General features: G+C 45.1%; 2 protein-coding genes across 5 annotated transcripts in view; one reads left to right on the top strand and one right to left on the bottom strand.

Annotated features, from left to right (window-relative positions):
* The window catches only part of BICDL1 (BICD family like cargo adaptor 1), a 51850-nt gene that overhangs the window by 13200 nt on the left and 14321 nt on the right, over positions 1–24329 (bottom strand). For 2 of the 3 annotated variants that reach the window (XR_011088475.1, XM_068653802.1), the window contains exons 3-7: positions 6229–6345; positions 4038–4184; positions 2693–2872; positions 2171–2389; positions 849–992 (exon numbers count right to left, since the gene is read on the bottom strand). Coding sequence is in view for 2 of the 3 variants with exons in the window: in XM_068653802.1 (XP_068509903.1) it covers positions 849–992; positions 2171–2389; positions 2693–2872; positions 4038–4184; positions 6229–6345 (807 nt within the window). In the remaining variant the exon portion in view is untranslated. The remainder of the gene's footprint in view (positions 1–848; positions 993–2170; positions 2390–2692; positions 2873–4037; positions 4185–6228; positions 6346–24329) is intronic. The other variant, XM_068653801.1, reaches the window with a different exon arrangement.
* The window catches only part of CIT (citron rho-interacting serine/threonine kinase), a 120576-nt gene continuing 110474 nt past the window's right edge, over positions 14228–24329 (top strand). For both annotated transcript variants that reach the window (XM_068653781.1, XM_068653780.1), the window contains exon 1: positions 14228–14466. The gene's annotated coding sequence lies outside the window, so the exon portion shown is untranslated. The remainder of the gene's footprint in view (positions 14467–24329) is intronic.

Here is a 24329-nt window from a genome sequence, read left to right as displayed (position 1 = left end):
TCTTCAGGGTGAAGGAGGACCTGCAGGTGGTGCACAGGAGTCCCCGGCAGCACAGCCAGGGCATGTTTCACTGGTGGCAGTAGTCTGGACCCTTGAAGATGGTGCTTATCGTGGTTGTGTTGCTGAGGAGTGGTCCTCAGGGAAGAACAGGCACTAGGGCTGCTTCCTTGCTGCAGTCTGCATCTAATCAGCTGCTTCAGCAGCAAGGCATCCTTGTACATGCACAGCTGTCACTGCCGGGAGTATTTAATGATGCTCTTGCTCTGTTTTCTTTGGCAATGTGGTGGGAGCTCCCATAGCCCTACATGAGGCTGTCAGACCCTGGGTTGTGCTGACTTTTTGGTCAGGGACGTGTTTTCTTTTCCCTTCTCCAAAGGGATACAGCACCACGTGCGGCACAGCAGCACTGGTCTGTTCAGCGGATGCATCTTCCCTTCGGTAAATGTAAATAATAAAATATAAAAGCACTAAGCCCTCTTAGTGCAAGCAGGATGAGTCAGGCTGGGTACCTACAGGTTCCAGCTCCACACATCAAACAGCCTTGTACTTTGCTGAGAAAAGTTTAAGTGAGACAGGCTAGCTGCTAAAGCAGACTGAGTGCAAAGTTTAAAGGAGGTTTGGCTGCTTGAGATCATGTCTGGGATGGGCCCCTGGGCACTTGCAAAAGGAACTCATCTTACATATGTGAAGCTTCTGCAGTGAGTTTAACAGAGACTCCCTCATAAAGCCATAGCTGGTGCTTGCCCAGATGCTCCTGGCTACTTATGGTGATCTCTTCCATGGAAAGTGTGTCTTGGGGATGAACACCGCTGTAACAAGGCCACCCGTAAAGTATGGGAATCACCTACCTGGCTGTGCAGTCGTTGCAGCTCCTCCAAACTCTGCCTCAGTTTCCCCCTTTCTCCCTCCATTAACTCCCTCAGGGCTCGTGAGTCCTCACTTGTTCGCCTGATCTGTTCCTCCAAGGTGTCATCATCACTTCGCCGAGAGCTCTGAGAGCAGGAGAGAAATCTCTTGATCAGTTTTCACTTAAAAAAAAAAAATCAATTACATTAATCTGCTGCTTGTTTGAAGTGGAGGGTACTAAACAAGGAAGATGAAAGTGTGAATGTGACTTTGGCAGCATTTCAGTTTTCCTTCCATAAACCTCCACAGTGGAAACGTGCTCAGCCAAGGGTAGCGCTTCTACACATGATAAAAAGCATTCAGACATGGTCTCACATCAGCATAAACTGAATTTACTGAGACCTACTGACCACCTGGTAACATGTGGCTATAATCTCTGCGTTTGTAGACCTTTTGCCGGACTCTCTGGTTTTAATTTAACAAATAAAACTTTATCTCCTTGCTCAGCTTTCTTGCCAACTGCTACAGGTACTGAAATGAGGAGGGTGAGTGCTTGCACATGGCTCTGTAGTTGCAGAGTCTGCACTGCCTGCATCAGCATCGTCTCTCAAATAAGTCATACTGGCAATGCACTTAGCTTGCAGGTGATGAAAATAGGCCTGACTTGGAGCCTTTGCAAAAAGCCAGGTGTTTTCTCATAATTTTGTACTCCTGTGGATGCTGAGCGGTCCCCTGAGCCACCCCCTCTTCATTCACAGCATCAAGGCTGTACCCCGTGAACACCACTGTGTGCCAGCAAAACCCTTCACCTGTTGATGGATTCATGTCTGGCAGCTCTCACCAAAACATTAGTATTCAGCCTCAATTGTAGGGGCAGAACCTATCTACATAGGGTTAGGATGGTTTTACAATATTGCTAATACAACAAGGTTAGGAAAATTGTAACAGAAACAACTGAACTGCAGTGGACAAGGCCATCTGCAGTATTTCCATTTTGAAAATCCAGCTTACTGCAAATCTAAAATAAAGTCTACTTTAATTAATTTTCCAGAACAACTCCCAGACTGAGAGTTGCTTGAGAGTGTAACCTTGAAACTCATGGGGTCTAAGCAGTGCAAGCTGGAATCCCATGTACTGGTTTGGCTCTTGGCTGACCAGTTGAGACACAGAGCCTGTTGTGCACCATGACAGCCCATCTCTGTGGGCCACAGAGGCTTTCTCAGAGACCAGGGACTTCAGGTTCAACTGGAAGCTTGTAACAAGTTCTGTCACCTTGGCAAGGGGGCATGTGCAAAAATGGGCTCTCACCATGCTACTGACTCACCGTGGAGTCTGCCCCATCCAGCACGTTTTGTATCAGTCTTTTCAGCTCGCTAAGAGCTGCCCGTAGGCTACCGGCTGGGACATCTTTGGCTGATGAGGTTTCTGAAGACTCATCCATGGAGGAGTCTGTGGAGACTGCGGAATCTGCGCTGTCATTTCCTCTGAGATGGGAGCAGAGATATCGCACTTGGCAATATGCTTCCCAGAGCTGCAGCCTCAGCTGGAATGAGAGAGCCCCATGTTAGCTTGGGATGTCAAGGCTGTGGAGGTCCACCTTCTATGGCACAGTGAGGTGTGTGATTGCTAAAGCTCACAAATATTCACCTAGATTGCTATGTTGGTTTTGAAATGGATGCAGAGATTTACTTGCATACAGTTAGAGGGTGTTCATAGCAGAGCTGGGACCACAGCCCTATTTCTGGATGTTGTTTCAGCTACAAATTCCGATCCAATGCATTAAGCTCCCTCTCCCTCTGGGACTGGTGAAGTCCATGAGCTTTCCCAGGGGCAGGAGGGCAAATACCTGTTCTCGTTCTTGTTCCAGCTCCTCTGCCTCCATGCTCTGCTCTATCTCAGATAGCAGGGATGTGCTGGTTGTGTTGAAATTTTGGAGACTTCTCTCCTCACTGAGCTCTTCTACCTTCCCCTGCAGCTGCCGGTAGGATAGCCGCACCTCCTGGAGCTCCAGCTGGCTTTGGTGCAGCTTCCAAAGAAAATCAAAAAAGCAGGGAAAAAAATGTTACTGGAGGTGATATGGACTGGATGAATCTCTTGGTTTGTGAAGGAGCTGAGAGGGAGGAACAGGTGGCGTGAAAGGGGGCTTCCAGCCAGGAGGAAAGTACCTTTGGCTGTTTTTACTATTTATTGGAGCTTAATAATCTCCAAATGTTATTAGATACTGTTTGGGCTTTGGAATATTCTGAAATATAAAATTAGCAGTTAGCAGTTTAATCAGTGCTAAAATGAGGAACATTGTGAAGAAGTTGGTACCTGTGTAAAAAAAACTTGCTAAAACAGAGCAGAAAGTGAATCCAAAAAGAAAAGTAATATAAATACATACTGAAAAAAAAAATCTATATAGAAATATAAACATACTGATCAGCTAAATCCTAACACACAAAACTCAGATGTCAAACTCCCTAATTCACTGGTTTGCAATCTGAGTTAATGGAGTGTTTTAAACACACAAGATGCAACATTGGCATTGATTTGTTTTGGGGTTTATCTGTGGTCACCCAACTGTATAATTCTGTAAGCACTGGGCTGCAGTTTGCCTGAGGGGGAGCAGCCAATACTGTGCACAGAAACTGTGCATGGGGCTGGTGCACAGCCAGGTGTCATGCGAGCAGTGGAGCTGAACGCACCAGGGCTGTGGATGCTGGGGAGGACAGTGCTGTCTGACACATCAGCAGGTTTATCATTCCTCTAGGGAGAGGAAAAAAAGATACATGTTGTTTTGGAGATCTGGGGGTACAGTGGTTGTCAGCTCGCAGAAGAGAAGTAAAATCTTGCTCTCCACTAAGAGGCCCAAAGTTGCAGACAGGCCAACCTGTTCTTCAGAGAATGATGGTTGGTGAGTTGGCTTGCTGTGAAACTGCTTGATCTGTGACCACAAGGCTGGTTACTGTTCCCTGGAATAGTGTAAAGGAGCTTCTTCTAGAGACAGTTCTACTATTAAAAAATTAGGTAATATGACCACAGCCAGTGCTATCCAGTTCCTTTTACATTTCCTTCCTTGCATTTTATTTTTTCAGTTGTTCTGTCTCCCAGTTCTTCATTATCTTCCTTATCGATTTTACCCCAAACTACATTTTTGATGCAATTTCCCCATTCATTTGCTCCTCCTTCTCTTATTGCTGTCTCCTCACCTGCAGGTCCTTATCATGGCTTTGTCTCTCCAGGATGAGGACTCGGTCCTGCAGTTCCTCCACGGTTCCCTGGAGCAGGTCATTCTCCTCCATCATGGCACTAAGGCGATGCTCCAGCTCCCGCTTTCTGTCCGTCAGCATTTTGATCTGCAGAGGAATGAGAGCTGGAGTTGGACCCCATGCTTTCCAGGAAGTGCAGAGGAGGGAAATCACATTTCCATGAGAGCAATGAAACAGAAAAAAAAAACAAACAAAAAGTATGTATGCACGTATACCGTACCTGTGTGTGCAAGAGAAAATGTATCTCTGTGTGTGGTTTAACACTTAGGAAGGGCCTGAATGGATACTTCTTCCCCACACTGCAGAGGCAGTTCCAAAGGGTCTTGCTGTGCAATGGCAGGCCAAGGAGCTGGCAGGAATGTCCAAAGGGATAAAGTGGAGCCTGGCCCTGTCTATCCCTTGTACCCTAAAACTTGCAAGAATGGGAGAAGTTACTTTTCCTGGCCTGCCCCTGGCTGAGCAAAAGGTGGGATTTTCTCCTGTGTGAGCCCTGGAGAGCGCAGGGAGAGCCTCTGGGCTCTTGCTCCCCATGGGGTTGTGCCATGGCACTGCCTGCACACTTTTTTTAATTGCTGCACATTCCCCAGGCCCTCATCAGGGATTTTTCTTTCTTTCTACTCATGACGACTCCTTTCTGTGCCATGCTTATTTTTAGTTTCCAGTGTTCAGCTGCCTTTAAAATTGGTTCATTTCTTTTAATTGTCAAGGGCAGCGGTTTTAGGTGAAGAGGGACAATGTGCCAAACAAAACCTCTGTGATTCACTTAGCTGGGAACAGTGCACAGGATGAATCAGCACTAGCCAAGGTCACTTCTTGTTTAACCAAGAAAAAGGAATGTTTTCCCATATTTGTGCACACAGGACCTTTGGGGACTATGTATGCCATTCACCACTACAACCCTAAATATTCCCTATGGTCTCCTTTCAACTCCTTTCAGCATGGGCCATAGACTAATTCAGCAAATTCCTACCGCTTTCTTGGCCTCTACGGGACCCTGTCTTTTCATTGCTTTCCAGGTTGATGGAAATGTTTGGTTGCATGAAGAAATATTAGCAAAGTGTGTGGCCTTGCTATTTCTGCAGGGTAAAGGCTGCTGTAGGTATTAGAAAGCTGCTTTTAGGTGACTAATGGTTTCTGAAATATCTCTTCCCACCACCATCATGATTTGTGTGGGTTGGAGAAAAGGGGTGCAAGAAAAATAAGAGGTATAATACAGAGATTGTACTGAGAGTAAGTATTTGGTATCCAAGCTGGTAATGAACACCCTGTGAATGACTGCATAACAGAAAACCGTTGCTCTGCTGAGGGCCCTGGGCCATAGGAACAGGGGAGAGGAATTTGGAAAGCAAGAGACAGGAAGAAGGTGAGGGGAGGCATACACGGTGACAGGCATGCATGGTGACGGGGATGCACGCGCGGGCAGCCCCCCTCCAAGCCTCCATACTTACTTCAAGGACCTGCTGCTCCACACCAAGGGGAGGGGAAGAGAAGGCGAGGGACCAGCAGGGAGCAGGTGGGAGCAGGAGAGAAGAAGAAATTGAGAGATTTTAGGAAAAGCTCTTCCTGATAGCTTAAAAATAAAAAAGCGGCAGGGTAGTAGAGTTGAACATCTGCCCCACTAGCTCCAGTGAGTCCCATCAGGGAAGGAAAGAAAAAGGAAGACAATATCATCCCTGCTAATGTACCAGAGCTAAACAGGCAGGGGCTCCTTGCTTTCATGCATGCATGACTGAGAGGCAGGAGAGGATTGCTGCTTTCTTTGCAAGCATGAGGAATAACAAAAAAACAACCTTGCAGACCTTCCCACCATGCCCCAGAGGAAAAGCTGATACAGACAGCAGCCCCACAAGACTTAACTTTATGGTTAAGATCCTGGAAGATCCTTCCCATCTGTTCATTTGCAGGTGTGCTTGTGCCTGAGGCAGCAGTACAAGCTGTCCCTTGCCAACCTGGCCAGCTCTGTGTTGCACCAAAAGTTCGTACCGGGGGAGTCTTCTGCACCACAGCTACCAACCTGCTTCCTCACCCCAAGCAACTGGGTTTGTTTACCCAGTTCCGAGGGGTTTGTTATATGGGTTGGAGCAGCCCTGGCTGCCTTTCAAAGGAGAGAGACTGAGCATGAGTTACTCACCTCAGCCTGGAGGCTCTCGAGCCGCACGATGTGTTGGCTGCTGGAGGAGTTCTTCTCCCGAAAGTCCTCCCGAAGGGTGTGGACCTGCAGGGAGAGCTGCCGCTCCACCTCGGATGCCTGCAAGGAGAAACCAGCTGGCATTACCCTGGGGGTTGTCCCACGGCAGTTAGCTCCTCCTGCGCAGGGGAAAGTCTGCAGACCTGCCCCCATATGACTTCTGCACAACCCCTGGTTTTGGCAGAAACTCTGAGGCCTGCAGAGTTTGGACCAGGAAAAAGCTCATCCTGAACAGAGGCTGAGGAGAGCAGCCACTTAGACCATGCAGTTTTCCTACAGGACTGGCACAGGGACACAGCCCATAACTTCCTCCTGCTACAAAATAACATGATGACTCCTGTGCCTCACAGGGAATTTAGTTTTCCTCATAAGCAGTAGCCCAGCTGGGGCTGAGGAGGTGAGCAGGCCGCTCACAAAGGCAGCGAGGGACCCAATCTCCACAGACCCCCAGAAAACACCGCTGTTGGATTTACCTCTAAACCTCTGAACGTCTTTGGTGCAGCTTTAAAACAAGTGCCCTTTGCCTCTAATTCCTGGTTCCTGGCAGGGCCAGACGGAGAAGCATCCCCTCCAGATGACTGCCAGTGTGGCTTCGCTGGGCTTGGCCCTCTTTCCCATTTTGAAGGAGGGATGCCCCAGTTATGCGGGGTGGTTTGAGGACAGCGGAAAGGCCATTCCTTACTTACAGGATCCAGGCTGCAGACAGGCTGTATAAATGACAGCTTAGACATTTAACTACCCTCTGGACAGTTTCACTGCTGATTTTTACACAGCAAACACACTTGTTTAGGTTTGTAGGAGAACATAAGGTTTTTATGACAAATCCCTAATGAGATAGCAGAAATGGATGGTTCTCTGTTTAATTAGCCTCCACCAGGTTCCATTACACTTAGGCACAGACTTCCCCCCTGGCAGATTAGCTGGAAGTAAATTAATCCCCCTCAAGATGTGGCACTGCCATCCTGCTCAGGGCACAAGCAGAACTATATGTCCAATGGCGAATGCCACCAGCGGCCCCATGCCTCAAACAGGGAGATAAGATGGGAAGGAGAGATGGGGGCAAGGAGAGAAAACCCCCAGCAGGGTCAGCAGTTGTTGGCAGGTTTGGGAGTCTATCTGATGTCCATCAAATGTGGGTCTGGGCTGACAGGGAGCCCAAGGCAGCAGCTCTACCAAAGGGTGCAATGACTTTGTTCCAACAGCTCCTGACTCAAGGAATGAACACAGATCCAGCCTGAGCTGCCTATAGAGATGACACTATCCCTTTTAAAAATGGTCCCTTAATTTCTGCAGCCTGCAGCAAATTAATCCAAATCAGAAGCAAGAGACAAAAGGCTGTTCCGCCTCCATCAGGTGGAGAAACTGTGGCTACCCCAATACAATCTTTGCAGGGGCAGCAGGAAACAGAATCATGGCTGCAGAAATCAGCCAGGTTCTGACCACTGGCTGCTGGAACAAGAAAGAGTTTCTTATAATAAGAAATAATCTCGTCTACCAATTGATTTTCAGTTTCCTTCCTATCCTATGTCAGCATAACCAGTATTTTCACCTTCTTTAAAGCCTCACAACAGAGGCTTTTGAGTACTCCTTCTGCCTCCCCCATTTATTTATTAAATAAAGATTCTTTGCACAGGCAGAGCACACAAAACACAGTGACAGCACAGCTCTATAGGGAGGGGGTGGTTATTTTTCTTCCCTTAAGCAGCTATGGATCTCAAGGCATCCTGAACTGCTATTAATTGGTGACACTAAAGAAGATGGATGGTTGTGCTTTCTGTGAATGATTCACTTGCATTTGTAGAGACTGCTGAAACATCTTCATGCTGAAATACGCTGCAGGAGCTATCAGGAATGAAAAAGCACCAGATGAAAAGCACCAAAGGATTTTGCCTGCAAGATGCTGACCACACTCCCAAGGAGCACAAGTGGTACTGGAGGACACACCAGTATTTGATGGTTAATTGTATAACACAATTTATATGCTACAACAATTCTATGTACAGACAATACAAACATACAACACAGCAGTAAGAAACAAGGAGATGTAAAGGCATTGCAAAAATCTCTAGTAAGACAACATACAGCTGCTGTTGCTAGTTCTGGTCCCTGTGCTCAGATCAGAAGGGCTGAAAGGGTGATCATGGAAAATCTGTTATATGAAAGGAGTCTAAAAGAGGCTGTCTTGTTTTATCTCATGCAATGACTGCTGAGTGTGGGCTCCCTATAAATATATCGTGGATTAGCACACAGAAGGGAGAAGTGCTATTTAAGCAGAAGCACAGTTTTGACAGAACTGATGTGAATAAACTGTGTAAGAGTATATTGAGGCTGGGAATGGGAACGTTTCTAAGTTTCCAAGGCGTTGCAGTAGGATTCCTCCTTCTGCACCATCACAGTAAGAGGAATGGTAGCAAAAATGAATTTTGTGATGGAGCTGGATCACTTTATCACGCAGTTTCTTTCAGAGGACTGCCTATGACAGAAAGGAAATGAATTGACCTCAAAGGTCCTTTCTGGTACTGCGCTGCTTGCAGGACTGTAAGGTTTCTATTCTCCAGCTTTAAATCATCATCTGGAATGATTTGCTGTTCAGCTTACACACACACATCTTATTCCTGCAGTTTTAGCCCACCTGGAGGGAAGAAAGAACTCACTGCTAGTGTCTAGGGCCCTAATGCAGACAGCATGTCACAGTGTCATCTCAACCTACACTGTTCACATCCTATTTATTGCAGTAGAGAAAAGTAAAAATAATATTTTCTTTAGCCTCATGGAGTGCAGAAAACTATCCCTGACCATAGTTTTACAGAAATAAACAGAAATGACTGCATCATGTGTTTCCCTTCACAGGAGAATGAGGAAAAATCCTCACCTTTTTTTTTTTTTTTTTTTTTTTTTCTTTTTCTAGGCAGGGAAATAGCTGATGCATTTAGTCTCACCTTTTTCAAAGATACAAGTTTTTGTATGAAAGAAAAAGTCTTCTGAGCTGAGCTACAGTTAGTGCTGTAGAGTTTTCATGCTACATTTGTTTCAGAGGTTATTAATACTGCTGCCAAATTACCCCTTCTAATTGATTATAAAGTCTAGATTTTCACGTAAATTTGAATATTACATAGATAGCCACTTTGACAGCGTACAATATTCTGCAGGTTTTCTGATATATTTTTATGTGGTCTCTGCTTTGTTCTTACACCTCTGTAGGTGTGTGCATACATTCACATGCATTTTAAACCATGAGCCTGCTACTGATTATTTCAAACATGCTCTTTTATTTTATATCATCAGAGGATGTAACCTTCTATGTACATTTTCCATTCATTGCTCAAATAAGCTATGACTTTCATGTCTGCTAAACCGAAGTGGATTTATTCTGCCTCAACCAGTCTGGCTTTGCTCTTATTATACAAACTGTAGTGCTTTCTCTTCCCCATCAGTGTTTTCCTAAACATTAAAAGTTAGAACCTTTTTGTGGTTACATCAACCATTTAGTAATACATTGATTTTGTTAGAGTGAAGTAAAATTCGTTTTGGAAGGGCAGACTTATATCACCCAATATCGTAGCTTTTCTCTGTGGTTAAGAACGAATTAATTTCCTGGGTATAGGAAAATTAGCCAACACAGCCACCAGGCAGTGTTTGAAACATATCTGCAAAAGCGTAGACATCAATTCACAATTAGATATATTCAATCAACTGTGAGATTTGTTTTCTGGACTTCAGGCAAGGTTTAGATGAAATCTGGGCTATGCACGAGGAAAGGAAGAGCAGGACATTTTGGTCTCTGCTCTAATTAGGGACTTCTTTTCATTGCAAGGCTGGTAAGTTTCTCTCCTTATTAATTCTAGAGTGCTAAAACACATGAAACTGTGTACATATTTGGCAGGAAAATGGGTACTGGTTACAGTAACTCCATGGGGTTTAACATCTGGAATATATGACAAATAAATAAAGTAAATGTAAATAAACTGGAGAAGCTCCTGTCAACAGGGGTGCTTTGTAACGTTTGGGATGGACTGTGAGAAATGAATGGCCTGCAGGTTAGTTTCATGAAAAGAAAACCCTCTTTTGGAGGAAGATTTGCTAAAGAATTCTAACTGCATACAAAATACCCAGCTATAAGTCATGTCAGAAAGAAAAAGAGAATGCAAAAAGTCTAATGGACTGTAGCTGGGTAAAGAAAACAGTGCTGCCATATGATTTACTTCTACAAACAAGATGATTCAAATTTAACAAAGGATATTGAAGATTTGCTTGCCTAAAATAGCTAAGGAAAAGAAACCCTAATTAGCGCTAAATTTGTAACACTCAGGAGAGCGTGTTACCCCTTTTATTAATTTGCTAATAGCTCAGTTCAAGGGACTCCCCGTTCCCACTGTGATACCATTAACACTTCCAGTCACTAATCGCTGCCTACTCTGGCTCCAGGTTCCTGGATTCCCAGCTCTTCACAGGGAGGAAAATATATTTGGCTACTGAAAAGCAAGCAAAGGAGAAAATTACAAACATCTTGCTTCAGAGTAATAATAATAATAAAGACCATTAATCTGGCTGCCGAGGGAGGCCCGGGAGGGTTGGGGTCACTCTCCCACCACCACAGGCAACACCCTGGTGCCTGCCACCAGCAGTGGGAAGCCTGATTTTCTGGGCTAACTGACCCATGCCAAGGAAGTGGTGAGGCCATGGCTGTTGTCCAGCTCCTGGCACACCGTAAACAGCCGTCTATATTTTGCATACCTTGAGGTTGCCCAGTCTGGGCATCTTTGAGAGATATTTACTGAAGCTTTAAATTCAGGTCAAATTTAAATTGTTATTCGAAGCATTATTCTCTCCAGGAAACTGCTTACGTGACAGCGACCACACAGCACTCGTTATTCGTCACCTTTTGAGGGCTCTGGTTTGCACTTGCTGACTGATGTGCACAGAGGGACTCCCTGAGGGATGGCCCCTATGACGTTCACAACAGCCCCGTCAGGGCAATGCTGCTGTGGTGGCTTGTCCAGACACCCACACAGCCGTTCTCTCACTCATCCTCCACAGGATGGGGGAGAAAATAAGGTGAAAAAGCCTGTGGGTTATGATGAAGACAGGGAGATCACTTACCAGTTGAGGAGATCACTTACCAGACAAGGAATTCAAGATAAAGGCAGTGACTGGGGGACGGACAAAGCTTGGACTGGGCATAGCCAGGGACAGGGAAAATAGTGGGGATTTTCTTTTTGTTGCTGTAAGGTAGTGGATGGAGGAGGGGTGGACCTGCATAGAGTGTGTACATTGCCCACCTTTGCCATGCTGTGCTGATTTTGGTGTGGGGAAACGTTTCTGTGGCTGATGACATAAGAGAACGTTGTGAAGGTTGCATGATGAGGGTGGGTTGTAATGACAATTCTTAAGTATGTGTTTCATGGAGGTGAGGGGTAGATTTTAGGATTTTAGGGGGTATCTGTGCTGAGGAGCTGGCAGCAGGGTCACCTGTGAGGAGAAGCCAGGCCGCCTGTTCCGGCTGGTTCCAGAAGGTTCCACAGCAGCCTCCCCTCAGGGCTCAGCTGAGCACCTCAGCAAGCTGGTGGCACTTCAGGGAAATTCTGGTAAGAAAGGGCAAAAGGCTGCCCGGCAGTGAGGAAAAAAATGTGAGTATCAGCCCTGAGAGCACTGAGGTGAGAAGAGAGGAGGAGGAGGAAGAGGAAGAAGAGGAAGAAGAGGAAGAGGAGGAGATGGTGCTGCAGGTGTTGTGGCCAAGATTCCCCTGCCACACATGGAGGAGTCCACAGCGGAGCAGGTTTGTCCTGAGGGACTGCAGCCCACGGGAAGGATGCATGCTGCAGGGGAAATATGTGAGGAGAAAGTGTCAGAGAGGAACCATTAAGGACTGACCACAACCCCTGTTCCCAATCCACCTGCGTGGCTCAGGGAAGGGAGGGAGAGGAGGTGGGAATGAGGGAGTGAAGCTGAGTCATGGGAGATGAGGGCGGAGGGAACATTATTGCTTTAATTTTGTCTTTGTTTCTCACAATCCAAATCTATTTTAATCAGCAATAAATTAAATTAATTTTCCCCAAGTTCAGTGTGTTTTGCCTGTGGCAGTAATTGGTAAGTGATCTCCTTGTCTCTGTTTCTGTCTCAATCCACAAACTTTTTCATCTTATTTTCTCCCCCCCCATCCTGTGGAGGTGGTGGAGTGAGAGAACAGCTGGCAGGGCCAAGGTGAACCCACCACAGGCACACAATTAGCTTTATCAGTAATCTGCAGTTACACACTTTGCACATGGGAAGATATGGCTAAGCTTTCTCTGGAGGACCTCTTCCCACTGCTCCCCAGTACAGAGCAGGCCATTTGGAGCTGGGGAGCAATGCTCATCATGACCAGGGCCAGCATTGTCCCCATCTCTGCAAAATGACATGGTGGGACTGAATCCTCCTCTCACTGCCTCGTCCCTTGCTCTGGTACTGTCCAAGTTTGGGGAATTCAACCACACAAAGTCTGTAGTAGCTTGGTCCTGGTGTGAGAGCTGTTACCACACAGACAAGTTACATGGGAAAATGGGAATTTAGGAAACTGGCAACACTTCCAAAATATTTTGTTTGTAAACATCCAACAGAGGTTGTTTGCATTGATCCCATACTATACTTTTTAGAAAATCAGATTTTTTTTTACACTGTGAAAGTGCTAGGGTATCAGTATGTAATATATATCTCTATTATATACCCACAAGCTATAAGCAGTCTAGCAGTTGGATTTGATACTAGTAACCAAAGTGAGTATATCTGCTTACGTATCGCACGTATGATTTACTTTCTAACACAGATTTCCTTTTACTCAGGAACCACCTCTGTAACCTGCCGCTGCACCCATCAGCCCACTCCCCAGTGATCTTGTTTCTGACCCTCAGTTCCTTCGTGTAGGTAAGATCTGCGAGCTGGCCGTGGTAGGGGCATACAGCATCCAGTCTGCATTGTCCTCACTGGGTTCTGGCACTGAAATCATACATCTATGTGAAACTGTGTACAGAATGTGGTGCTCTCTCTATTACCTTTTTCAGTGCAATTCAGGCAAACTACTGCATATCTGGCACTTGATACCTTTGTACTATATGCCTTCATGCCCAGCTATCTGCAATGGTCTTTATGCCATTGAGGGTCTCCTCCTGGTTATTCCTTCTCCTTATTCAGAGGAGCCAATAAATCCATATCTGCTTAGACAGAAGGGTTTGACTATGTGGCAGTCCGCCTGACCTCCTCTGTTACGGACATACAGGTTGATGCGCCTTCCCTTAACAGACTGATGTTGTAGGGCACAGGCCCACTAGAGTGATTGAGGGGTCCTATACTGACAACAGAATGGATGGATTAAAGAAGAAATAAGCATTTTTTTTAGTAAAAAAATGACCTATCAAGAAAGAAGGGAATCAAAGACCTAAAGGATGAGGGTTTGTAATTGCCAAATCAAGGAGCCTGGTAACCGAGACGAAGCACTGAAATTGCTCTTATAAGCATCAAGTTTAGGAGACATTACTGTTAGGAAATGTCTCTTAGCTGTGGCATTAAACCTACTTTGAGAGGCCTTTGTGAGACAAAGGAGAGCAGTGGCATCCCATACTCAAATCTGCACTTCTTATACAGCCATGGTGTTTTAGAAATAAGATACTTTATTGCTTGCAAGAAAATGAAAAGTCTTTGCTCTAGATCTGTCCTCTCTTCATTTTTTCCCTTCTATAGGATAAACGGTTAATTGCTCAACTTGTCCTTTAACATCACGCCTATTTACCTGAGTTTTAAACTAAACAAACCAAGAGTGTGAGTGGTTTCCTTCCAGCACACCCCAGTGATGCAGTGGATGGCAATGGGTTAATGCATCATCAGCTCAGGTGCTTCACACCTGAGAGGCAGAGGCCAGTGGGGGAGCTGGCTATAAGAGAGAACAGGGCGCAGCTGGTACTTCTTTCTCTGTGGGGTTAGGCTTGTACCTGCCCTTTGAGATAGGGAAGTGTTGTGAGAGCACAGATGTTTAGTTCTTTGGTGAAAACCTCCAGAAAATGTGATTCTGCTCAGCCTGAAGTTGAATTGCCTGTTCTGAGGGGAAAAGTGCTCACGTTGTCTGGCTTTGGTTGCTTCCCATGTTTCTTGAGGCTGGAGAGCTGGAAGTGCTGCTGGAGATAACTGCTGTTAATGCCCCGACGTGATAAGGTACTGCCTTTTTTTTCCTTTCCTTTCCAAGTGACCTTGAAAAATCCTTTTAATAGGGATAGTGAATTCTTACTGCATCACCAAGTACAGAAGAGTGGACAGTCAATGGTTTTCTGGCAATGCCATTCTTCTTAACTTTCCTGGAAGACTACTTGATACAACTAGTTCATAAAGTGAATATATGTGGGTTTGTTTGGAAAAGAGCTCAAGGGAATGAATACAAAATGGTGGTCTTTATCTTCTTTGTCAGTGAGTACTAAGATACCTGTTTGGCTGAAGTCAACAACCACTAGCTTAGGCTAAAGCATCTTACAGGATTAGGAACAGCTGCTTGCAGCAAAAACTAAGACAGTTGTGTGCCATATGGGGGGGGGGGCAACTCTGGCAAGGTGTAATGTCTATGTTAATTGTTTGGAAGAAATAGCTTCACAAGTGGATGTGGGTTGTGAACATGTTTTAGGAGGTGCTTAAACATGAGCCTCCCTTTTTTTGTGGTTTATTCTTGACCTAAGCATTTGGCTCTTGTGGAGAGAAAAATACAGTGTGTAGAAAAATGAGTCAGCCAGCTTCCTGTGGGAGGGACTGCCGGAGGCCCGCTGCTTTGAACGCTGTAATAAATTAGCACTGGAGATAGCTCAGAGGACAAAGTGTGCCTGGAGGACACGCAATGCTAAGCAGTGCACCCGGTGTGGCTCTTGTTCTCTGTATGTAAATGCTGCTTCCAGAAGAGTGGGAGATGAGACAGCCCCACACAGGGGCTCCCAGGGCTGGTGTCTGTCAGTGGGCTCAGAGTGGGGAGCTGAATGCAGGGCTTGTTGGCAGCTGCTCGGCTCCTGGTTGTTGAGAAGGAATGGAGTAGTACCAGCAGGCTATTCTAGTTCTGAAGAGATGTTGCATATGACCTTGACTGAAGTATTTGTTGCATGTATTTGCAACTGGAGGCAGAAAGGCTTACAGCTTAAATCAAGTCCATGACCCTACAGCAGAGCTGAGGGGAACTGTTGCATTAATCTCAGCGGAGCAAGGCTTGGGGCCAGTGTATCACAGTGGGGTTTGTGGCACTCAGTTTAGAAAAGCCCCCCCTCCCCCCCCCCCAAAAAAAAAAAATCCACACCACTGATGTGTGAGACCTCAGTTTCTAAAGTCTTGCCTTGATGTAGCAGAGGAAACTGGAGCTGTTTGAATGTGGGATGGCCTGTGTTTAACATCAATAAATTGAGTTGTCTGCTCTGTTAGGTAAATTCTAATGCATTTCTAATACTTAGTTTCCATGAATAGGCTATTTTTCCCTGACAAAAGCCATATTTTATCGCAGTGGAGCATTTTGGCTCTCTTACGTTGGACGTGGGTTTTTAATCCAGAGTGTTTGAGCTTAATGTGACTTTTCTACTCAAGCTAAAGGACAAAAAATATTTCTTCCAGTAAATTCCTAGTGAGCCATAAGTATGGGTCAGGTGATAGTCTAATGAAATATAAAATGCATAATTAATTTGGAAGTAGTTGATGAACTGGAAGCATAAATACTTCAGTCATTAAAACCTCCTAGAATAAAATGGACACTTATGATGGCTGAGGCAAAGAAGTGCAATATATAGTGCTGCTCTCAAGGGGCTTTGTCTTCCCTGGTAGCCAGAAGTCATGACAGCAAATCTCCATTCTTGAATTTTACTTCTTATGAAATTGTTTTAGTCTAAGACTTTTTAAACCCAGAGGTGTTCAAACTCACATATCTGTGCCTGGAAGCAAGACAATAATTAAGCTTCTTGCAGTCTCTTACCCTGGCTTTAAGTGCTCTGACATCTCCTTCATTTCAAAGAAAACGAACTGAGTTCTGTTGAGGATATCTAATATATGATGGCAGTAAAAGTCAGGAAGGGAATCCTCACCAGCTTTTGAAATCTTCACCTATATAACCTGTTTAGGACCTACTCCTGAAGGATTTAGTAGTAATATGCAAACTAAAAGCTTTCCAATGTGTTTAAACCTGATGCTCAAACTTGCACTTGCAGGCATGTCTGACTGCATGAAAATACTGGTGTCTATTCCCATTCCTGTGAAACTGGTGGATGCCAAAAACAAACAAACAAACAAAAAAAACCAATAATCAAGGACTTAGATTAAAACCCATTAACTTCTATTAGGAAGCCTTGAGACAGGAAGAAAGCATTTTCTGAAACATAGATGTGCATTTAAACTTTGATAGATTGACCTGGGAGATGTTTTATCAGCTTTGAAATTCCTGTCGTATTTGACTCCCAATAACTTCCATCAGTCAGTTTCTGAAAAGCAGTACTCAATGTGTTTGCTCACTTCTTTGACAACTTGTCCAATTTATTTCAAAACCCAAAGGAAGGAGCGTTAATAGGTCTTTTTTTGTTTGGCTTGACTAAGGCAAGATATAAGTTACTCTGTGCAGAAGGCTTATTTATTACAGATGATGCAGTAAAACCTGTAGTTAGTTTCTGTAGAAAAATAAGGACACCCACAAACTATAATGAATATTGGCTAGGATGGAAGCTCCAGCTACAAACTATTAGTTTCAATAAAGCTTTCCCTTCACTAGGGGATGTTTTAATCACTGCTAGGTACAGTAGGGTCATAAATGAAAGGAGAGGGACAAAAAAAGAGCAAGTCTGTCACAAAGTATCAAAAAGAAAAATGTCACAATTGCAATGCTTAAATAAAAAGGTCCAAATCTACTTCCTCAAAGCTAGTTCTGGAGCTGTTAGGTAAGCTTTTACTTAGGAAATATTTCTTGATCAGATAGTATTTGATCTGTCACTTTAAACACAACTGAATTGGGCTGGATACCTGCAGACAAAAAGCATCTAGAGATACCATTTAACTTGGCAATACTTCTTTTCCTGTACTTCAGCAGCCTTCAGTTATTTCTGAGTTGTTCTCCCTTGCTGGCAGCATAAAAAGATCTTTTTAGAGTATAAGGTCTTTGGAGCAGACTTCTAACACAAGGCAGACCTTGCTTTTGGTGATCACTGACAAAAGATAATTACAATGTGTTAGTAATAACATCTGAGCACTCTGATCTGCCGAAGTAGAATGCAGATCTACACTTTATGCATTACAATATGTAATAAGTACATGCACACTTGTCTCTCCTCTCAGCCCAGCTTTGCTCCGTTTCCACTAATGTGGAAACAGCTTATGACTCAGTGCAGCAGATGCTTGAACACAGAAGTACTTGTTTACCTTTTTGTGCAGTGCCACAGATGTAAGTGCTGAGGGGATTAGGTCTTTGTCATAGCTCCTCAGGGCAAGGACTTAGCCTTCAGAGCACCTTGATAGCAATATGTAATAGTGACTTCTACCACAAGCCAAAAATGCTAAATAAAACCCCAGCAGGTGTATTCCAAGTCTAGGATGAAAGTTTTCTGAATAGCACCCGTAACCCAGCTTCTGGGAATCTGCTGAGTATTTCTGTAAGCGGCCAGGTCTTCTCTCACATGTCAGCCTAGTGGGTGAGGTGCTCCCCTGAAGGCATTCCATGGGTGCTGCTATGGCCAGAACCTCTCTACAATGTGGGAGTCCAGAAACAAGAACATGGATCTCTTCTTGGAGCCTTGTCCTCCCACTGTCTAGTTTTTTAAAAGTTTTTGCATGGATTTCTTTAAATAACAGCTTTTGGCAAACTCACTGGCATTTTGGTACTTTAAGTCCTACAAAAAGCTGTGCTTGGTGGAGGAAAAAAAAAAAAGCAAGTAGATGCAGACAGCAAACTTAGCTGAAAAACAAGGCGGGCGCAGCACATGCTGCAGGATGGCATATAAAATACACTGTGCTCTGCCAAATCATATGCATGCAGGGGAATGCATTATGAGTGACTGGAAAGAGCCCCTCTCTGCACGAGTCCCAGGCTTTGGTGCATCTGTGAATATCATTTAAGGAGTAAAGCACAGAGGCACCTGTGTGGGGATGCCAGCTCAGTCCCAAACAATTCATGTATTCAGTTATCTTTTCTGATGGAAGAGAGGTGAAATGCTGTCAGAAGAGGAAAAGCCACTGTAGCAACATCACAACAGCTGTGTTAGAGTAACTGTGTGTGAGTTGGAGTCCACTGGAAACACCACAGACAAAGGTTCTGTGTTTGGCTGTGGGCCTCCAATTTGGCACACATACTCTACTTAGACTTGCACCTATCGCCAAAGTTTATCAAATGTAGGTCAGGCTTCATTGAATCAACAGTCCATTCCCCGGCAGTCTCAGCTGCTGCTTAGAGAAATCACTCCCACTGTGTTTTTTAGCACTGAGGTTTCTGACTTCTGACAACAGACCCTGTGCAGCAGCAGTGAGCCTGGGCTGGGGCATGCAGCAGGTGCCAGGTGGACGTGGGGACCAGGGTGGACCCACAGCCTGGGTTTCCATGCAGCTGAGCTGTGAGGCTGCTGACGGTGAGCTGGGGAGATCTGTAGGCATGGCACAAGGCCTTAGATTGGAAATGCCGCACTGACAGATGCTGTGAGAATTAGCAGCCTTTCCTATGTGTCTGATACTGAAAGGATGCTTTCTCCTGGTGGCTGAGGTTTTGATGGCTGAGGCTTTGCTTTTGCAAAGCAGTAGCATCCTTGGCAATGCCGGCATGAGCAGAGCAAGGGGCGTGCCTTCCCCTCCTTCAAAGACCCTGCATTTCACCCTTGGTGATGTGGCTCAGAGGTGGAGTGGGAAAAGACCTAGGGATGTCCTGTGGGAAACGGGCATGCTGTTGTTTTTGGCTCTGGTGCTTTTAAGCATACATCAGAGCTGCCGAGAGCATTATGTATGCCATACACGTGCTTTCTGTCCCTAGATTGGTAAGAGGACACCAGCTAAATTACACCAAGTAAAATGCAACAAAACTGGTGTGGCAATGGCTGTTCGTTACCTTCAAAGTCTCCCTGACAAGTTGCTGGGAGTGGGTTTCATTTTGAAAGTCCTGTTTGAGTGTGCTCATACTTTGTCTGAGGCTGCTTTGATTTCCAGTTATGTTCTTTAATGGCTCCCTCTTCAAAGGATAGTGAGGGCTGCCTTGCGGGAGCGCGTGCTGATTATCCTGCACTTGAGTGCAGGCTGATCTACTGCTCCCGTTCTTACACTACTACAGCAGGGTTTTAAAATGGGATCTCTCCTAGCACCACTGCGTCTAGATGATTAACTTGCTCTTCCTCTTGCTGCTAGAAAGCAAGAATAATGTGATCAGTGTCAGGAGATCATGGTATTCAGCTGCCAGCAGTTTTTACTCTGCTGCTGCAGCTGCATTTCTTTATGCAGAAGCCTGTGGTAGTGATTGTAAATCTACTGAGTGCCTGCTGTGTTTGGGAGTGTCCAAAATGGTGTTGCTTAAAATTTCTGCCAGAGCAGAGGTATGCAGGTTAGTTAGAAAGACTTAATCCTCTCTGTGCTAAAAACCACCTGCTTTAGGCCACTGACCCTCTTCCCTCTGTTTCTCATGTGATGAGATTGTGCGCTGGAGGTGGCAGATGGCTGGGGAGCAAACAGGTCCACAGAGCCTGAGAGCAAATCATGTTGCATCATTGCTAACGAGCTTGTGCCAAGCCTTAGATTTGCTTCTGCCTGCCACTACCTTTCCTACACCAGCTTCCCTCTCACCCCTTGCCTTGGCTGTTTTGTGACTTGAATCCTGGAGCCCTTCCCCAGCTCTCCAGCTGATCTCTCTAATAGAAAGCCACCACAACCTATTGCATCAACACAGCACCGTGCCAGAGATTTGTATATTTAATTACAGAAATTCTGTGATTTCGGCTGCAGTCTATCTGGTTTTGATTTTGCTGCTGAGGGTGATGTTTCCTCTTTTAGCTTCCTTTCCTTGGCTCTGCTCAAAGGTTTTTTTTATGTCCTGTTGAATTAGAGCAGATGCTGCCAAGCTGGGACATTATAAAGACTCAAATGGACTGAAGAAGAAAAAAGTAGTTTAAACATGTCACTTGTGCACCACAGGCTGTTTGTCATTGCTTGGACACCTCAGCCCCTAAAGGCCTATCTAGAATGTGGTGCTGCTTGGCTTCCTGAGCCGGGATACTCTGATCTTCCTATGTGGGGATGGGGCTCATCATGACATTGTGCATGGCAAAAGCCTGCTGTGACTGTACAGGCAGGCCAAAGGGGGATTTGGAGACAAACAACTTCTTCACTAGACCCAAATGTGGTATGTTACCCAGAGAAATGCTCTCCACTCGCAGAAAGCAGTGGTGGTGAGGTTGTACCTCTTTGGTGTGATGCTTTGGTCACATCTACTTGAGGAGTGGGGGTGAGGGCATAAGGTGCAGGCCATAGCTGCTTGCTGGGGCAGGAAGTCTTGATGCAACTGGTGTCAGTAGGCACATGGATTTCAAACATTGACCTAGATCCAGGTTAGTTTTCAGAAATTAATAGGTTAAAAAAGCGTAGCATAAGTTTAAGCTCTTGTGGGGATTTGGAATTTCCCAGCATGATCCCCACTGGCATCCAGGGACAAAGGAGATAAAGATATTAGAGCCCAAGTTTTCAGCACAAGCCTTCTCTTAAGCACTGATTCAAAATACAGCTTTACTTGTCAAGCTGAGAGACACCAAGTATATCCACGCGTCTCAAACTTATTTGTCTGGAGGACATGGCAAATACTACCATTTAAAAAGCCCCATATTAGTTTTCATCCTTACTCAGTTTACTGAAAGGTTCTTGGATTTAATATTATTTATGGCAACACCTTAACATTGCCTGGAAAGAAGAGGGTTTGGCCAGGTCTCTTCACAGAGCAGGAATTTACACGAGGGTTATAAGGCTCATTGGGGCTAATCCCTGCTAGCATTATACATCATCTGACAGTTGCCAGGGAGACGAGCATAATCTCAGTGAGACAAGATATGTGAGAAGGGTATTTATGGACATTTGCCTAACGATGCTGGTGGAATGCACCAAAAAGCGATTATTTGCGTGCCTTTGAAGTGTTGCCTTTTCTGTGGTAAATCTGGGAGGTGTGCAGCTGCAGAAACCCCAAATCTCCCTGTGATATTAAAGCAGCACCACTTGGCCCTGAGGTTTCCAACTTCTCCAGCAGCGGAGGCTTCACCTGCTGTCACACAAAGGGGTGAACGAGGCTGTTGTGGTGCTGAGATGTCTGCCCATCTGTCTGCGCTCTGCAGCATCAGCAGCCCGGAGGTATAAGCAAGTGGTTGCAGTCTGCGGTGCTGACACAGCCTTAATGAAATCCATCCGCTTCACGTGCCTGAAATACTAGCAGGTGTCTCATGCAAATGTCTTGTTCACTGAGTGATGTGAGGGGAAGGAAGAGAGGAAGTGGGGTGCATGTATATATATAGGCGTAGATGTGTGTACACTCTGGCAATGGTTTTCCAGCAAAACCAGCTGTTTTCTCCTTCCCTGTCCCTAGGGTGAGCCCAGTTGCACAGAGGCCAGCTGGCTCTGGGTGGGTGTTAATGGCACGTGTGACGCTAAATGGGTCTGAACAGGCATTTTGGTCAGACTAGGCCATTTGCCCTGGCCTGGAGTGGCTTATTAGATCTGCTTAGGGAGATTAAGGGAAGCAGGAGAGCTAATATCTCCATTCAAACAAGCTCATGCTGTTAGAAAAGGCTTCTGCATTGACTGCCTCACACAGCAAAATATTTTATCAGCCATGTACTTCCTGGCCATGGGAAGGGACAGAGACTGATGGAGGTGGCCAACACCTGGGACCTAGAGCACTAAAGCTGCATGGTCTGGCCCTGCCCTGCTCTGGGTAAATCTTCCCCCTCCTGTGAGGCAAGGCAGTGACCTGTAATGAAGGGATAAGGGTTGCCTGTCTCCTTCCTTCACAACTTGGCCTTTTTAGTCTGATACTTTCTTTTGATGGAGAGAGACGGAGGATGGGGAAAGGAAATTCCTAAGTTTTTGAAGCCTTGATGAAAATGATTTCCTTGGAAGGAAGGAGCAACTGAGAGGCAGCCCTCAGCTGACGGACTGTGTCTCGTGGTGCCAGAGTTAATCTCAGTAAGTAGCTCTGAGCTGCTGGGTCAGATAATGCCTGGAATGGAGGAGGCCTCTTTAAATGAAGTAAATCAGTCTGCTAATCCCCTGTAGGTGGGTTTTGAGGAGTTCTTTTAGATTGCAACCACTGATTTGCACAATCTCAGATGTTTCTGCAGTGGCACCTGGCTTTTCCTTCAAGGGGTTCCAAGTAGTGAAAGCAGATGCTCAGTGTGTCTATTCCAGTCAGTCAAGAAAATAGCTCGTGAGCAATACTTCTGCTTACTTCCAGCCCTGCTTTTATGTAGAACCATTCTCTATTTGCTTTCTTTGGGGTCTGTGTCCAGCATGGATTCTACGTAAAGGTCAGGTGCTGGCTGTGAGGCCTCAAGGTGTCTGCGTTTACTCAGCTTAAAAGCATCAGGGACATGCAGTGGCCTTTGGCAGGAAAAACTGATGCTCCCAAGTGTGTATCATCCTCCTCCACCTTTCTCTGGGGTGAGCTCATTCTTCCATACCACAAAAACAAGCCTGATGAGCCTGAGCAGGTTAAATAGCAGCTTTTTGGTCTGTCTTGCCTTGACTGAGGTGAGTATGGCGCAGCTCAGAGTGGTTTCTTTTGGTGGAGACTAGAGCATCCATAGCCCCAGTGCTTCAAGGACAGAAAGGCCCCAGGAAGAGGAGGTACCACTGCAATCATCAATTCCATGAGCATTTGCCTTGAGCATTTAAAGCTTTGAATATTTACTAGTTATTGAAGTCTGGTCCCTGGTGCTAAGGCAGAGAGGGAAATAAAGAAGCACAACATTTAGGAAGAATTTGTGCACAAGGTGAAATACGACATTCAGTAAAGCCTAGAGAAATAAATCTCTCTGGATTAGAGGCAAGAACTACAGAAATCATTTGAGTTAGCAAATCTCTGTGCGTCTTCATAGCCGATCAATGGATGTTATTTGGAAAAATATCACATTGTTCAGAGGAGATCGTAGATTTTGGCAAAGTATCATTTCAGACTTTTCTCATTTGGCTTCATAGAAACATAAATCTGCTGGAATATGCAACTCCCACAATACCTGACTTTGTGTTCAAGAAATTGTTGGAGTCTACCTCTGAATCTTTCCCAATTTGCATTTATTTTGACCCCTCTATTGCTTTATGCTTGTGTGGAAGGAAAATGCAAGTCTGTTCTAAAGTCTTCAAGCTCAGCTATTACTTGTGAGTATTTCTTTGGGCTTCTCTGCCTTTTTTCTTCAATATTCAGAAACAGCAGGAAGACCTGACCTCATGAAAGTTTTTCTCTAAAAAAAGATAGAGAAACCTCAGATAAAAAAAGATAGAGAAGGCCTCTTTCAGGCTCAATTTTGCCCAGTTCTTTTCATATCAAGGCAAAAACTGGCCAGCCCTGTCTGATGGTGACTACTTGGCCACTTTACCAAAAGTCTCCTTTGATGGGTGACCTTGTAGCATCTCTGGGCACTCTGTTCTGCTCAGCTAACTTACAGTTAAACGTTTTCCTTAATGTCTACGCTAATTCTTGTCCTACAGCTTATGTGCACTGTGTGCACTGCCCCATATGTAAGGGGATACGAGGAATAAAGCCTAAATTATAAGTAATTGTCTGCACCAATACCGTTTTCCTGGAGTGGTGTACTTCATTATGGGATATACTTCCCCAATTTCCTAATCTACACATTAAATAACAAAAAAATTCATCTGCATTCTGTAAGATGAAGATGGCTCAAACTCTTGTGCAGGCTGCTTGCCAATGGAAATGGAGAGGAAATTTTCCTTTGTTAGGGTCTTTTTCATAGGCTTACCCTGACAACTGCTGCCTAGTCTCAGTGCATAGTTTTTTTTTTTGTTGTCACAAAAAGATCTATGCAAAGCACCTGCTAATCAAGTGAAGT

Source organism: Anas acuta, chromosome 17 (assembly GCF_963932015.1).
Source record: "Anas acuta chromosome 17, bAnaAcu1.1, whole genome shotgun sequence".
In the NCBI taxonomy this organism is placed as follows: Eukaryota; Metazoa; Chordata; class Aves; order Anseriformes; family Anatidae; genus Anas; species Anas acuta.
The sequence above is the reverse complement of the archived record's forward strand: the minus strand, read 5'-3'. Positions and strand labels throughout refer to the sequence as shown.